Source organism: Macrobrachium nipponense, chromosome 2 (assembly GCF_015104395.2).
Source record: "Macrobrachium nipponense isolate FS-2020 chromosome 2, ASM1510439v2, whole genome shotgun sequence".
Taxonomy (NCBI): Eukaryota; Metazoa; Arthropoda; class Malacostraca; order Decapoda; family Palaemonidae; genus Macrobrachium; species Macrobrachium nipponense.
In genome coordinates, this window is record NC_087201.1 from 97954272 (window position 1) to 97970727 (window position 16456).

At 41.8% G+C, this 16456-nt stretch overlaps 1 protein-coding gene across 4 annotated transcripts in view; it reads right to left on the reverse strand.

Moving 5' to 3' along the window:
- Positions 1 to 16456, reverse strand: part of LOC135220829 (methylosome subunit pICln-like) — a 64057-nt gene that overhangs the window by 15895 nt on the left and 31706 nt on the right. For 2 of the 4 annotated variants that reach the window (XM_064258378.1, XM_064258376.1), the window contains exon 4: positions 7077 to 7175. In XM_064258378.1, the coding sequence (XP_064114448.1) occupies positions 7077 to 7175 (99 nt within the window). Of the gene's footprint in view, positions 1 to 7073; positions 7176 to 16456 lie in introns of all 4 variants that reach the window. The other 2 variants (XM_064258377.1, XM_064258375.1) reach the window with 1 other exon arrangement.

The window sequence follows — 16456 nt, forward strand, 5'->3', positions numbered from 1 at the left end:
CGGCTCGCTGCTGGCTGTTGGAACGTGGCTCGACGCTAGCTTGCTGGCTGGCTCTCAGCCTCTCGCTCAGTGAGTCAGTGTTCTTCTTAGAGAACGAGCCAGATCGTCCGAACTTCTAACATGTACATTCTTCGTCTTTTCGGATGTAAGATGAAGAAAACGGAAGAACAGACGCACTTTTTTAAAGGCTGCCTTTGCAATGGCTATCCCTGGCAGTCTGGGACGTATTACAGATCCCGCCGAGGGAAACGCCCGATCGGTTGGGGATTCTCCAGAACCTCCGTAAGGCTTTCGACTTTCCTTCTCCTCTGGGCTTGTGAGTTTGGAAGAGGTCTAGGCCTGAGAGCGAGACAGAGCCGATCGAACGAACACCCTCTACTAATTAGGACGCCTTTCCAATGGCGAACTTGGCAGTCTGGGACGATCTACAGATCCTGCCGAGGGGACGCCTGATCGGTGGGGATTCTCCATAACCTCCGTAAGGCTTTCGACTTTCCTTCTCCTCTGGGTATGTGAGCTTGGAAGAGGTCTAGGCCTGGGAGCGAAACAGAGCCGAACAGAACGCACCCTCCACTGCACTAACGTAAAATACTTCTTACCTTTCAATAGCTCGTATTTAGAGCTACCTTCCTTTGTCTTCAAATTGCAATATGAATTTGAAGATTCTGTGAAGTAAGAAGGAGATGAGGATACCACACTACTAGTAATGTTAATGCTCTAACTGCTCGTTAGTACGAGAGCTATATAAACTTCTAAAGGAAGCGTAACTATTCTTTCCTTACATCGTCAAGAAGGAAGTTAGCTCAATCAATTCTAACATTTACTACACGTTATTATGAATAAATATTAAAATTTTCCTTCTTGCAAACTATGTGATTGTCTACCGAAAAGTTCGGTAGTTACACGTAAACAATTCTTCGAAATTTCGAAGCAAAGTTATCAAAACAAATTAATATGCGTATGCCGAACCAAAGATCCAGTACTTCCCTGCAAAAGATAGCCCAGAAGATCGATGGCGATGAAATCCAAAAATCAAGTCAGGAGGAACTGCAAAAACGTTGTTTACATTCCAAGCGACAGAAAAAATATGATAGAAACAGGAATGGTTCCTAATCCTGCCACCAGGGCAGGACGGTAGATCACCTGACCTACCTGCAGCGTGTGCCGCGAAATTTGAATTTCTGTCGGGGACGACGGAGTCTTAGCTATGTATATATCTGACAGGTAGTTGATTGTATGAAATTAGCCGTTACATAAAGTTTTATATATGAAAATGTGCGCAATTTCATGTAGAATACAACAAAAAAATAATTGAAGGTTGTAGCTTTTCTCATTTTCGAAACATTTGCATATAAATCACGATAAATAGAAAAAAAAAACACGTTCGGTCAACTTTGACTCTACCGAAATGGTCAAAAAACGCAATTGTAAGCTAAAACTCTTACAGTCTAGTAATATTCAGTCATTTATCTTCATTTTGAAACAAATTTGAAGTCTTAGCACAATATTTAGATTTATGTTGAACTTTTAAAAAACTTTCCTTCCCTCAGCGCGTGGATTCTCCGCCGCAAATCTCCCGAAATGCGTACGTCGCATTCTTGGAATATTTGCTCCGTTTCATAGAGTTTTATATTTGAAAATGTGTGCAATTCCATGTAGAATACAACAAAAAATAATTGAAGGTTGTAGCTTTTCTCATTTTTGGAATATTTGCATATAAAAAAATATATATAAAAAATTAGACATTTGGTCAATTTTAACTCGTCCGAAATGGTTGAAAACTGCAATTGTAAGCTGAAACTCTTACAGTATAGCAATATTCAATCATTTATCTTCATTTTGAAACAAATTGGAAGTCTATAGCACAATATTTAGATTTGAAGGTGAATTTTTGCCCCCCAAAAAAAAAAAAAAAAAAAAAAAAAAATGTTTACGTCCGCGCGTTACAAATTCATGCATCATTTTGTGATAATATTTTCTCTGTGTTGCTTTGATCATTTTACAATGTGTTATATACCAAAATGATTGCAATTTAGTGTTCAATACAACAACAAAAAATTAACTCGTTAGCTTTAACCGTTTTGCTCACAGCGCGATTTGAATACAATTATATAGGAAATTTTGTTTTTGTGCTATCATATATCACATTATTTATATATGATAATGATATTTTTTTTCATTTCTGATGGTTGCATACTAAACTTCAGGCAATGACAAAAAAAGGAGCCAAAAATGAACTCTTAATCTTGAAAACTAAGCGCGCTGTGATTTTTTTAAACATATATTTTTTCCGTTTCGGCGCTCACTCCGAGACCCCCTCGGCATACGGGAGACAATTTTCATTATACCCCTTTGGCGTTTAAGGGTTAAACAGGCTAGTAGAGTGCCTTTAGAGGTCATGGTCAAATACAGGGTCAAAATAGGTGTATAGAATTGAACTTTACAGATAAACTATGATACCATAGTCATGAAAGTCATTAATGATTTTCTCTCTCTCTCTCTCTCTTAAAGCGAGCTTTCGTCTGGAGCTGCCAGACATCCTCGGGCTGGGAAGCTGAGGGTGAACTGATCTTGGTGTGGTGTCTGTCCTCGTTGTATCTGTGGGTGACAGCAGGGGGTCTGCCCCATGCTTGTCTCCTATTGGCTGGTGGCAGTGAGTCTTTGTTTTCATTGGTTGCCTGAGCCAGGTCTCAAGCCACTTTCTTCGAGCCGATGGTTGCGTTGCAGCATATCCTACAGCCGCCTGGACCTCCTGAGCGGCGCTGTAACGTTGATGGGCGGTGCGCTACACTGTGGGACGTCACGGCAAATTTGATTTCCATCGGCTGCAGGAGTACCTCGTTTGGGGGCGTTATCTTCCGTAGAGTTGTCATGATCAGTGGTGTCATTGTTGGTGGCAGCTCTTCTCATACTCGTAGGGAGAAGAAATTCTTCCTGCATCGTATTCAGTGTAAGTTTTATTTGCTGGATGAGGAGCGCCTCCAGCAGGCGCAACCAACGGGCGTCAGGGGCCTTCCCGATGATTTTCATGTTCTGTATGATGACATCCTGGGAGATGGCCTCCTGATGTTTGGTGCGGGCGTGATTCTTGATAGCCCCCTCTTGGGCGTGGCACGAGTCTCTTCGACAGTCGCTGGGAAGTCATACCTACGTAGGCGCCGCTGCATTCGCAGACTGGGCATGTATACTGGTACACTACATGCGTCTGCTTCAGGGGTTCTCGTACTTGTGGAGAAGGGTTATTTTTCATAATAAGGTTGCGCGTCCTCCGATTCTGGTAATATACGATTAAGTCAAGTATGAGAAGACCTGCCACCAACAATGACAACTCTACGGAAGACAACGGCCCCGAATGAGGTACTCCTGCAGCTGATGGAAATCAAATTAGCCGTGATGTCCCACAGCGTAGCGCAACGCCCATCAATGTTAGAGCGCCCCTCAGGAGGTCCAGGCGGCTGCAGGATATGCTGCAACGCAACCATCGGCTCGAAGAAAGTGGCTTGAGACCTGGCTCAGGCAAACAATGAAAACAAAGACTCACCGCCACCAGCCAATAGGAGACAAGCATGGGGCAGACCCCCCTGCTGTCACCCACAGATATAACGAGGACGGACACCGCACCAAGATCAGTCCACCCTCAGCTTCCCAGCCCGAGGATGTCTGGCAGCTCCAGACGAGAGAGAGAGAGAGAGATGAGAGAGAGAGAGAGAGAGATGAGAGGAGAGAGAGAGAGAGAGAGAGAGAGAGAGGAAATCGTTAATGACTTTCATGACTATGGTATCATAGTTCATCTGTAAAATTCAAATATATACACCTATTTTGACCCTGTATTTGACCATGACCTCTATAGGCGCTCTACTAGCCTGTTAAGTAGCACAGAAAAAGCCGCTATTCGCAAAACTAGAGAATCTCTACTAGTGTAACGCTGCTGAAGTAGCCATTACTTTTAATAAAGTATGCTTGAGAGAGGGTCTGCTTCCTAAGTTCAATAATAATAATAATAATGATAATGATAATAATAATAATAATAATAATAATAATAACAATAATAATAATAACAATAATAATGTGGAAGTTACTAACAGGTATCATCACCGAAAGGCTATACAACTACCTAGGATACAAACACCATCCCTCACCAACAGAAAGGCTGCAGAAGGAAGTGTAGAAGCACAAAAGACCAGCTCCTGATAGACAAAATGGTAATGAAGAACAGTAAGAGACGGAAAACCAACCTAAGCACGGCATGGATAGACTATAAGAAAGCCTTCGACATGGTACCACACACATGGCTAATAGAATGCCTGAAAATATATGGGGCAGAGGAAAAAACCATCAGCTTCCTCAAAAATACAATGCGCAACTGGAATACAATACCTACAAGCTCTAGAATAAGACTAGCAGAGGTTAATATCAGGAGAGGGATCTTCCAGGGCGACTCACTGTCCCCACTACTCTTCGTAGTAGCCATGATTCCCAAGACAAAAGTACTGCAGAAGACGGATGCTGGGTACCAACTCAAGAAAGGAGGCAACAGAATTAACCATCTGATGTTCATGGACGACATCAAGCTGTATGGTAAGAGCATCAAGGAAACAGATACCCTAACCCAGACTTCAAGGACTGTATCTGGAGACATCAGGATGGAGTTTGGAATAGAAAAATGTGCCTTAGTCAATATACAAAAGGGCAAAGTAACAAGGACCGAAGGGATAAAGCTACTAGATGGGAACAACATCAAACACATAGATGAGACAGGATACAAATACCTGGGAATAATGGAAGGAGAGGATATAAAACATCAAGAGATGAAGGACACGACCAGGAAAGAATATATGCAGAGACTCAAGGCGATACTCAAGTCAAAACTCAACGCTGGAAATATGATAAAAGCCATAAACACATGGACAGTGCCAGTAATCAGATACAGCGCAGAAATAGCGGAATGGACAAAGGCAGAACTTCACAGCATAAGACCAGAAAATGAGGAAACATATGACAATACACAAAGCACTACACCCAAGAGCAAATGCGGACAGACTATACATAACACGAAAGGAAGGAGGGAGGGACTACTAGGCATAGAGGACTGCGTCAACATCGAGAACAGAACGCTGGGGCAATATATGAAGACCAGTGAAGATGAGTGGCTCAAGAGTGCATGGGAAGAAGGACTGATAAAAGTAGATGAAGACCCAGAAATATACAGACAGGAGAAAGACAAGCAGAACAGAGGAATGGCATAACAAACCAATGCACGGACAATAAATGAGACAGACTAAAGAACTAGCTGGCGATGACATGTGGCAATGGCTACTGAGGGGAGAGCTCAAGAAGGAAACTGAAGGAATGATAACAGCGGCACAAGATCAGGTCCTAAGACCCAGGTATGTTCAAAGAACGATAGATGGAAATAACATCTCTCCCATATGTAGGAAGTGCAATACGAAAAATGAGACCATAAACCACATAGCAAGCACAGAACCAGTACAAAAAGAGGCATGATTCAGTAGCAAAAGCCCTCCACTGGAGCCTGTGCAAGAAACACCAGCTACCTTGCAGTAATAAGTGGTATGAACACCATCCTGAAGGAGTGATAGAAAACGATCCAGCAAAGATCCTCTGGGACTATGGTATCAGAACAGATAGGGTGATCCGTGCAAATAAACCAGACGTGACGTTGATTGAGAAAATCAAGAAGAAAGTATCACTCATTGATGTCGCAATACCATGGGACACCAGAGTTGAAGAGAAAGAAAGGGAAAAAATGGATAAGTATAAAGACCTGAAAATAGAAATAAGAAGGATATGGGATATGCCAGTGGGAATTGTACCCATAATTATAGGAACAGTAGGCACGATCCCAAGATCCCTGAAAAGGAATCTGGAAAAACTAGAGGCTGAAGTAGCTCCAGGACTCATGCAGAAGTGTGTGATCCTAGAAACGGCGCACATAGTAAGAAAAGTGATGGACTCCTAAGGAGGCAGGATGCAACCTGGAACCCCACACTAAATATACCACCCAGTCGAATTAGAGGATTGTGATAGAGCAAAAAAAAAAAAAACAAAAAAAAAAACAAAAAAAAAAAAAAATATATATATATATATATATATATAAATATATATATATATATATATATATATATATATATATAATATATAATATATATATATATATATATATATATATATATATATATATAATAATAATAATAATAATAATCCTCAGTTGAATAAAAATTCATATTATGTAGTATGAAATTCAACAAGTACCATAAGATTACGATTTTCATAGGGTATATTTGCTATTATGCCTAATCCCGGGATTTCCCTGGCTGGCGGTCACCGGCAAGTAGTTCACATGCCACTAAGTGTGCAAAGACATGCATTGAACATGATGGTCCACTGGCCACGGTGTGACTGCACCCATCTGCATCGATGGTGGTACCTCACACGTTATGCGGCAATGCAGGCCGCAGCGGTTATTATTAATAGGGGTTAGTTTTTTCAGACCTCTGAGTCTCAAGTAGACTCTTCTCGGGCTGGTTGGGGTCGCAGCGGTAATTTCACGCACAGGAAAGATGTGAACAACCACATAAGATACACAAGTTGATTGCTGTCTGTGTCACCGCAGCAAAACACAGTGTGAAAGGGCCCTAAGGTGTTGTTAACCAGTCTAGGGCACTGTAAGGCGGATTGCAGCGCCTGTAGACTTTCAAATTTCAGTTATCAGCAATTTTCAGTTACCGTCAAGCAACCAGGAACGGAACCCTGCTGGTAACCTGGACTACCTGTAATATCTAATAAGCTTTCTATATTATTTAAATAATCTATTTTGCATCTAGCTCCTTTGACTTCTATTACGTAAATGAATTATGAAATTTAGGCTATACTAAACATAAATCAAAGTAATAAAGACTTTCATCCATTCATATATATATATATATATATATATATATATATATATATATATATAGATATATATATATATAGATAGATAGATAGATAGATAGATATTAATAATTCAAGAAAGTTGTGTCAAAGTACAATTAAAAGGCATAATTTCAACTTACTACCTTCCATGTTGTCTTCATAAGTTCCTGACATATGGAAGCCATTTTGTCCAGGGTCACTTACAATGTAATCACCTTCATCATCATTTTCTTCACCTATTTCTGAAAGGGAAATCTATTATAAATTTGGTCTGTATGACAATAAAAACAAGAAAACTCTTTTAAAGAAAAAAAAAAAATTATTCTGATATTTACTTTTACTAATTACTGTGGAGATCAAACATGAATCCTAAATAGCATAATGATATTAAAATGATATTGTTATGATACAATAGAGTTTCATAAATACTTACCTGGCAGATATATACATAGCTATCGACTCCGTCGTCCCCGACAGAAATTCAAATTTCGCGGCACTCACTACAGGTAGGTCAGGTGATCTACCGCCCTGCTCTGGGTGGCAGGACTAGGAAACCATTCCCGTTTCTAATCAGATTCTCTCTTCACCTGTCTCCTGCGGGGAGGCTGGGTGGGTCTTCAATCGTATATATCTGCCAGGTAACTATGTATGAAACTTTATTGTATCATAACAATATCATTTTCATACATTCAACTTACCTGTCAGATATATACATAGCTGATTGACACCCTTTGGTGGAGGGCAAGAGACAGCTAACTACTGACTAGACAGGTAAACAACATATGTTGTAGGTATTTATAGACCTTGGTTCCTACCTTATCAGGTGGAAGACTTCGTGGCTACTGCCCAGGAGTCTGCTTCACCTCAAGAGCCTTAGCGAGATAGTGATCTGCGGCCAAGAGTTCTTGTGGGTCTGTCGATGGGGTATCATCCGCTTACTCGGCAGAGCCTAACTGGCATTTGTCAATGGGTGCTAATCCGCTTATATGACAACACGCCTTCTTTAAGGAGCACACAACCGATCCTGATCACCCGATCCTAACACCCGTGTTAGTTCTAAGATTGCCAAGAGTCATCCCTGAACTCTTAGCAAACAACCAAAAACTCGATAATCACACATACAAAAGTACAAAAAAAAAAAAATTTTTGTACCCCTCTAAAAGTCAGTTGCCACTCGATCTTCTAGTGAAGAGAAGTGAAGGTCGCCTGTGCGACATCTGACACTTCCATGCACAGGAAATTCAAGAACACATCCGACAAGAGGGTTACGTACACTTATTTAAGGATCGGTGCTCGCTCCATTACCCAGAACCGTCTGTGCTGACACAAACGGACCTAGAGAATAACATTTCTCATACGTAACGCGAACATCCTTTAAGTAATGAGATGCAAACACTGAGTTGCTTCTCCAATAAGTTGCATCCAAAATATTTTTAAGCGACATATTTCTTTGGAACGCAATAGACGTCGCGATTGCCCTTACTTCATGAGCTCTTACTCTTAATAGATTAAAAGAGTCATCTGGGCAGTTCTTATGAGCCTTGGTAATGACACTTCTAACAAAGAAGGCTAGGGCATTCTTAGACATTGGTCTCTTGGGGTCCTTTACTGAGCACCATAGACCGTGTTGCGAACCCCCCAACTGCTTCTTTCTGTCCAGATAGAATTTAAGTGCTCTAACTGGGCAAAGGGATCTTTCTGCCTCTCTGCCTACCAGACTAGTAAGTCCTTTTACCTCAAAGCTCCTGGGCCAGGGATTCGAAGGATTCTCATTCTTTGCAAGAAAGAGTCTGGAATGAACAAATCGCAGAGTCTCCCTTGAAGCCAACTCGTGACTCAAGGGCGTGCAACTCGCCGACTCTTTTTGCCGTAGCGAGAGACAGCAGAAATAAACACTTTCTAGTTATATCTCGAACGGAAGCCGTGTGTGGTGGTTCGAACTTTTCGGAGGACAGAAATTTCAGGACCACATCCAAGTTCCAGCTTGGAACTCTGGGTTCTACTGACTTTGATGTTTCAAAGGAATGAATGAGATCGTGTAAATCCTTATCATTTGTCAAATCTAATCCTCTGTTTCTGAATACTGCAGAAAGCATGCTCCTGTACCCCTTAATAGTCGGCACAGAGAGATGGGATTTTTCCCTCAGGAAAAGAAGGAAATCCGCAATTTCGGTCACAGAGGTATTGGAAGAGGACAGCTTCTTCGACCTGCACCAACTTCTGAAAACTTCCCACTTCGATTGGTACACTCGCCTAGTAGATGATCTGCGGGCTCTGGCAATTGCGCTTGCCGCCTTGCGAGAAAACCCTCTCGCTCTGACAAGTCTTTCGATAGTCGAAAGGCAGTCAGAGCAAGAGCGGGTAGGTTTTGATGGTACCTCTCAAAGTGGGGTTGTTTGAGCAGATCTATCCTGTTTGGAAGAGATCTGGGGAAGTCCACTGTCCACTCCATTACCTCTGTGAACCAAATTCGGGATAGCCAATATGGGGCTATCAGAGTCATTTTGGTTCCCTTCGAGGCCACGAACTTTCTGACTACTTCCCCCAGTATCTTGAATGGGGGATAAGCGTACACATCTAGCCCTGACCAATCCAGGAGAGAGGCGTCTATTGCATAAGCCCTGGGATCTTCTACTAGGGCGCAAAATGTGTCTATCCTTCTGGAGAGGAACGTGGCGAACAGATCTATTTGAGGCTTCCCCCAAAGATACCAAAGGCTCTGACAGACTTCCGAGTGGAGGGTCCATTCTGTAGGAAGGACCTGGAACCTCCTGCTCAGTCTGTCCGCTCTCACGTTCCTCTCTTCCCCTTTTTGGACAAATCTTGTTAGGAGAACTACATTCCTTTGATTCGCCCAAATCAGCAGATCTCTTGCTAGTTCGTATAGGGCGAGAGAGTGAGTTCCTCCTTGTTTTTTGACATAAGCCAGAGCGGTAGTATTGTCGGAGTTTATCTGTACCACTTTGTCTCTGACTATGTGCTCGAAGCTCTTTAGCGCAAGGTGAATTGCTAATAGCTCCTTGCAATTTATGTGCCATGACACCCGTTCTTCCGACCAGGTGCCTGACACTTCTTTGGATCCTAAGGTTGCACCCCAACCTGTCTCCGACGCGTCTGAGAACAATGTCAGGTTTGGGTTCCGTACCTCCAGGGATACTCCTTTGTTCTCTTCTAGGGGGTCAACCACCACCTTAATTGATCTTTTATTTCTGCTGAGGTTGGAAACGTGTTCGAGAGTTGTCCTGTCTTCCAACTCCAACTCCTTCTCAGGAAGAACTGAAGCGGACGCGGACGGAGATGCAGTCTTCCTAGAGGAAAGAACTGTTCGAGCAAGGAAAGGGTCCCCAGAAGGCTCAACCATTCCCTCGCTGAAGTGCGCTCTTTCTCTAAGAAGCTCGATACTGTGGTACAACCTTTCCTTATTCTCTCTTGAGAAGGAAATACTCGAAAACCCCGAGAATCCATCTGAATCCCCAGATAAACCATGTTCTGGCTGGGGACCATCTGAGATTTCTCGAGGTTTACGATCAATCCTAATGATTTCGTCAGTTCCAAAGTTGTTGACAGATCCTCAACACTGCTTTTTGAGACCTGGCCCTGATGAGCCAGTCGTCCAGGTATAGGGAGACGTTTATCCCTTTCATATGTAGGTGTCTTGACACATTTTTCATCAAGTCTGTGAAGACTTGGGGAGCCGTGGACAGGCCTAAACACAGGGCCCTGAACTGATAGATCCTTCCCTCGAACATGAAACGAAGGTACTTCCTCGACGATTGGTGAATCGGGATGTGGAAATATGCGTCTTGAAGGTCTAGGGACGCCATCCAATCTCCTTGACAGAGTGCTACAAGGACTGAAGCAGACGTTTCCATGCTGAACTTCTGTTGTTCTACGAATTTGTTCAGCGCACTTACATCCAGTACTGGTCTCCATCCCCCTGAAGCTTTCGCTACAAGAAACAAGCGATTGTAAAACCCCGGGGAGCTGTGATCCAGTACAGGCGGCCCGCGGCGAATCGGTTTTACGGCGGTCGTCAAAAATATTCATTAAAAAAATAAGGCATTTTAAAGGTATCTTTACGGCGCAAATTTCAGTTAACAGCGCCGCTAGCGCCGTTGCCTAACGAGTCCATACATTTGTAGAAATGCCGTTAGACCATAAAGGTTATGCAAATTATATTAACAAATTTTATGGAGAGTTATTACGTAGGTATTAGGGTAAAATATATGCCTCTGACGCTGTTCTATGCCGAAAATATCGAGTTACATAAGTGCAAATTTAGCTATGGATGTGTCGATTCATAAATGTTCATGCTTTTGTTTAAAATGTGTATGAAAATGTATTACGTGAAAGGCATTTTTATTTCTGTACAGAACTATGATACTAAGGCAGCTTTTGAAACTGCCCTTCACGTTATCAAATACGATATTTTTTCATGTTCTTTCTTGTAAGCCGCCGCCTGCCGCTCTTCCGAAAATATCGATTTAAAAAAAAGTGCAAATTAGCGATCGATGTGTCGATTTTATAAAATGTTTATGCTTTTATGTTTTTAAAAATGTGTATGAAAATGTATTACGAATAGGGTATTTTTCATTTCTGTGCAGAAATATAATAAACAGGCAGCTTTTGAAACTCCCCTTTAAGTTATCAACTACGTTGTGTTTTTTTTTTTCAAGTTCGTTCTTGTATGCCGCCGTCTGCCGCTCTTCCGAAAATATCGAGTTACATAAGTGCAAATTTAGCTATGGATGTGTCGATTCATAAATGTTCATGCTTTTGTTTAAAATGTGTATGAAAATGTATTACGTGAAAGGCATTTTTATTTCTGTACAGAACTATGATACTAAGGCAGCTTTTGAAACTGCCCTTCACGTTATCAAATACGATATTTTTTCATGTTCTTTCTTGTAAGCCGCCGCCTGCCGCTCTTCCGAAAATATAGATTTAAAAAAAGTGCAAATTAGCGATCGATGTGTCGATTTTATAAATGTTTATGCTTTTATGTTTAAAATGTGTATGAAAATGTATTACGAATAGGGTATTTTTATTTCTGTGCAGAAATATAATAAACAGGCAGCTTTTGAAACTCCCCTTCAAGTTATCAACTACGTTGTTTTTTTTCAAGTTCTCAACTACGTTGTTTTTTTTCAAGTTCGTTCTTGTATGCCGCCGTCTGCCGCTCTTTCGAAAATATCGAGTTACATAAGTGCAAATTTAGCTATGGATGTGTCGATTCATAAATGTTCATGCTTTTGTTTAAAATGTGTATGAAAATGTATTACGTGAAAGGCATTTTTATTTCTGTACAGAAATATGATACAAAGGCAGCTTTTGAAACTGCCCTTCACGTTATCAAATACGATATTTTTTCATGTTCTTTCTTGTAAGCCGCCGCCTGCCGCTCTTCCGAAAAATATAGATTAAAAAAAAAAAAAAAAAAAAAAAAAAAAAAAAACAAAAAAAAAAAAAAAAAAAAAAAAAAAAAAAAAAAAAGTGCAAATAGCGATCGATGTGTCAATTTTATAAATGTTTATGCTTTATGTTTAAAATGTGTATGAAAATGTATTACGAATAGGGTATTTTTTATTTCTGTGCTGAAATATGATAAACAGGCAGCTTTTGAAACTCCCCTTCAAGTTATTAACTACGTTGTTTTTTTTTTCAAGTTTGTTCTTGTATGCCGCCGTCTGCCGCTCTTCCGCAAATACCGAGATAAAAAAAAAAAAAAAAAAGAGTGCAAATTTAGCGATCGATGTGTCAATTTTTCAAATGTTTATGCTTTTATGTTTAAAATGTGTATGAAAATATATTACGTAAAGGTATTTTCATTTTTGTACAGAAATAAGATACAAATTAAGGCAGCCTTTGTAACCGCTCCACGTTGTTAGGGGATGGTTTTTCATGTTCGTTCTTGTCCGCCAGTTCTGAAAAATGCATTGTGTTATTTTATTAATTATGCATCTTTTCCATAAATCCTTTAAAAAGTTATACATTATTTCACTGTATCCAAGAATATTGTATGTATTCTCATATTATTGTATTTAAAAATACTACGGCAAACTTAAGCCCGTATTCCGCGGAGCGGCCAATGTTGTGGTTTGAAATCAGCTGATGAATACGAGTTTGTTTCACCATAACGCAATTCTGAGCGAATGCTCTTGCTTCTAGTTAGCATAAACGAATATCTATATACTTGACTTATATGAGACAAAGTTATTTTTCCTTATACAGCGTGTTTTTAGGTGGAAATATTTTATTGAATATGTCTCGTTGTGAATGTGAACTACTATTTTTTTCGTTAACAGATTACGTTGGCGGCATGTTTATTGCGTAAAAAATTACGTGATTCCGTTCGCAATAATCCTTATATCATCGTAATACGAACTTTACGTTATTTATCGTATATCGGCGTGAAACCAACAATAAAATGTGTTATTTCAAGCACAGTAGTTTTGATTAAAATTATTTTATCCCAATTTTATCTACAGTTGTGTGTGATGGCAGACGTTTACTGCAGTTTTATCCTTGTTGCCGATGTACGATAATAGTCATTAGCAGCTTGAACAGTTTTCTCAGCTTCAGTTATAACTAGGTTTAAATTTAACGGTATATTTCCCGGTTGATCTTTAATCTATATTGATCTCTGATCTATAGCGAATAAAGTTATTACATTTAGATATCTCAGTTCTATTCTATACATAACGCCATTTATAACAAATACGGCAATGTTGCACTGTAGTACGATGATCGAAATACAAGCCAAACAGATGTTATCCAGTTCGGTTGTACTTAGAAAAAAAAAAGTCGTTTCTCGTTCTGTTGTTCATGGCTGTACACGTTCACGCAACGAGTATAACGTTAAAACCACACTTTCATCATTCTCTTTTGCTGTTATTGAACTTATGTAACTAGAAGATGGATAAAGTTAGGCCATTGTAATTTGATCTCTCATAAAATCGGACTATCGTAAGACTAATGATCATAAACTGAACACTACAGCTACCTGTACACTGTATAAACTTTATTATATCTTTACATACTCTAGACACCCACATGTACTGTACAGTAAATTCTATAGTACTATACTGCATAAATATAATTTTACTTATTGCGCCGTTGTAGGATTATGGCGCCTTTGACTGGTCTAGAGTTTCGAAAGGTGTGCGGCGGCCGTAGGCTTTAAAATCGCTCAACGTCGAAAATCGCTTGGCGTCGGTGGCCAGGAACGGAACCCCTGCCGCTAACCGAGGGCCGACTGTACCAGTTCTATTGCTCTTTTGTCCCACATCTGCTCCACCATTTGACGAAGAGTATCCATCAGAACAGGGTCCCTGTATTTGGCGGACAGTTCCCTCGGTGATGTTATCAAGGGAGGGCTGTCCTTGAATGGGATATAATAACCCTTCTTGATGATCGACTTCGACCAAGGATCGGACCCTATGTCTTCCCAGGCTCCCGTAAAGAAAAGTAACCTAGCTCCTACAGGTGTCTGGAGGATAGTTTTCTCATTTTCCCTTCTTAAAGGGACGGAAGGAAGATCTTCCCCTTCTCTCTGTTGTCTTCCTTCTGGCGATAGATCTAGCCGGAGGGCCTCCTCGAAAGGGACGGCCTTAGTGAGAAAAGCACTGTGAACCGCCCTCTTCTTTAGTATTCCCGCACCAAAGAGGGAGCAGACTTCTGCCGATCCATCTTGAACAGCCTTATCAATACATGTGAGGATACTATGTAAGGCTTCGGGGCTTAGTCGTTCCTTTTCCTGGGACTTCTTAGCCAGAACCCCAAGGGACCAATCCCGGACGTTAAAAACTTCTAAAGTGTGGAAAAGTCCCTTGAGGAGGTGGTCCATCTCCGAAAAACCCCATGTTGCTCTGGCCGAATTTAAGGCGTGTCTCCTCGAGGAGTCTACGAGACTCGAGAAGTCTGACTCGGCTGAAACGGGCAGAGACAATCCCATATTCTCCCCCGTCTCATACCATATGCCTCTTCTACCCGTTAGTTTAGCAGGAGGCATACAAAAAACTGTCCTTCCTAACTCCTTTTTTGTCTTGATCCAGGAGTCAAGAGATTGTAGGGCCCTCTTCATGGAAATGGCAGGCTTCATTTTCAGGAAGGAGGAAGACTTGTGAGCTTTCGTACTTGAAAAGAGAGAGCGTGGAGAAGGAGGAGCAGCTGGAGTCAACAAATCTCCATACTCTTCTAAAAGGAGAGAAGAAAGAACTTTATAATTTGAAAGTCCTTCTTTATTAGTAATCTTGTCCTCCGAGACGTCCCCTAAGTTAATAGACTCGGAAGGAGAAGGCTCCCTTCTTTCGTCTGTCTCCTCCCTTGATCTCTTCCTTTCCGAAGAAGAAGCACTTCTAATAGGAGAGGGACTAAGAGTTACTCTCTCTCTACGCCTATCCTTAGGAGAGTCATGAATAATTTTAGATTGATGCCTGGAGGACTCCTGGCGGTTGTCAGGCTCTTCATGTAGAGAATGCGCCTGGCGCTTAGCAGGAGTATCTCGCTCAGAATACTCCTGGCGCCTGGGAGGAGTATCATGTTCGGAATACTCCTGGCGCCTGGCAGGCGCAACGCGCTTCGAATACTCCTGGCGCTTGATAGGCGCCTGGGAGGAGTATTAAGCTCAGAATACTCCTGGCGCCTGGGAGGAGTATCGAGATCGGAATACTCCTGGCGCCTGGCAGGCGTATCGCGTTCCGAATACTCCTGGCCCTTGAAAGGCGCATCTAGTACCGAATACTCCTGGAGCTTGGCAGGAGTATCGATCATGGTAGGCGCATTTCGCTTGGCAGGCGCATTGCGCTTAGCAGACGCTTCACTCCTATCAGGAGCTTCCTCTTCTCCAGCTGGATCTCGGCGCTTGGTTGGAGTTCTAGGTCTTGAACGATGTACAGGAAACTCAGGCTCTTTGCGCCTACTTGGCGCCTGGCTCCTAGCTGTCGCCAGGCGCTTGGCAGGAGTTACTTTCCTTTTCCACTTCTCGCCTGTCTAACGCTCCGCTCCCCCCAGAGATGGCCGCCTGTGCGACAACTCCCCTGGAAGGCTCGTTGCGCCTGACAGGAGATCGGTATTTGGATCTTTTAATCGGAAGCCTATCATCCTTCTTACGAGTAGGCTCCTTGGAAAGTACTCCTACCAAAGACGCTAATTGCTCCTGTATATTTAGCAAAATTTTCCTGGTCGAGGACTCGTTCGAATCAGGAGAGGGAGATCTGGAAGGCGCTCGAAGATCTCTTACAGTCCAAGGATCTAACTCCTTCCTAGCCTTCTTTATTACCGAAGCATATCTTCTTCAGAGAAGTGCTCGAGGCTAGAATTGAGTTCAGGTTCTTTCCAATTCCTTTTTCCTATAGCGGTCCCTGGCAGTCTGAGATGTAACAGATTCTGCCGAAGGGACGCCTGATCATTGGGGATTCTCCACAACCTCCGTAAGGCTTTCGACTTTCCTTCTCCTCTGGGCCAGGGAGCTTGGAAGCGGTCTAGACCTGGGAGCGTCGCAGAGACGACCAGACGCCCCCTC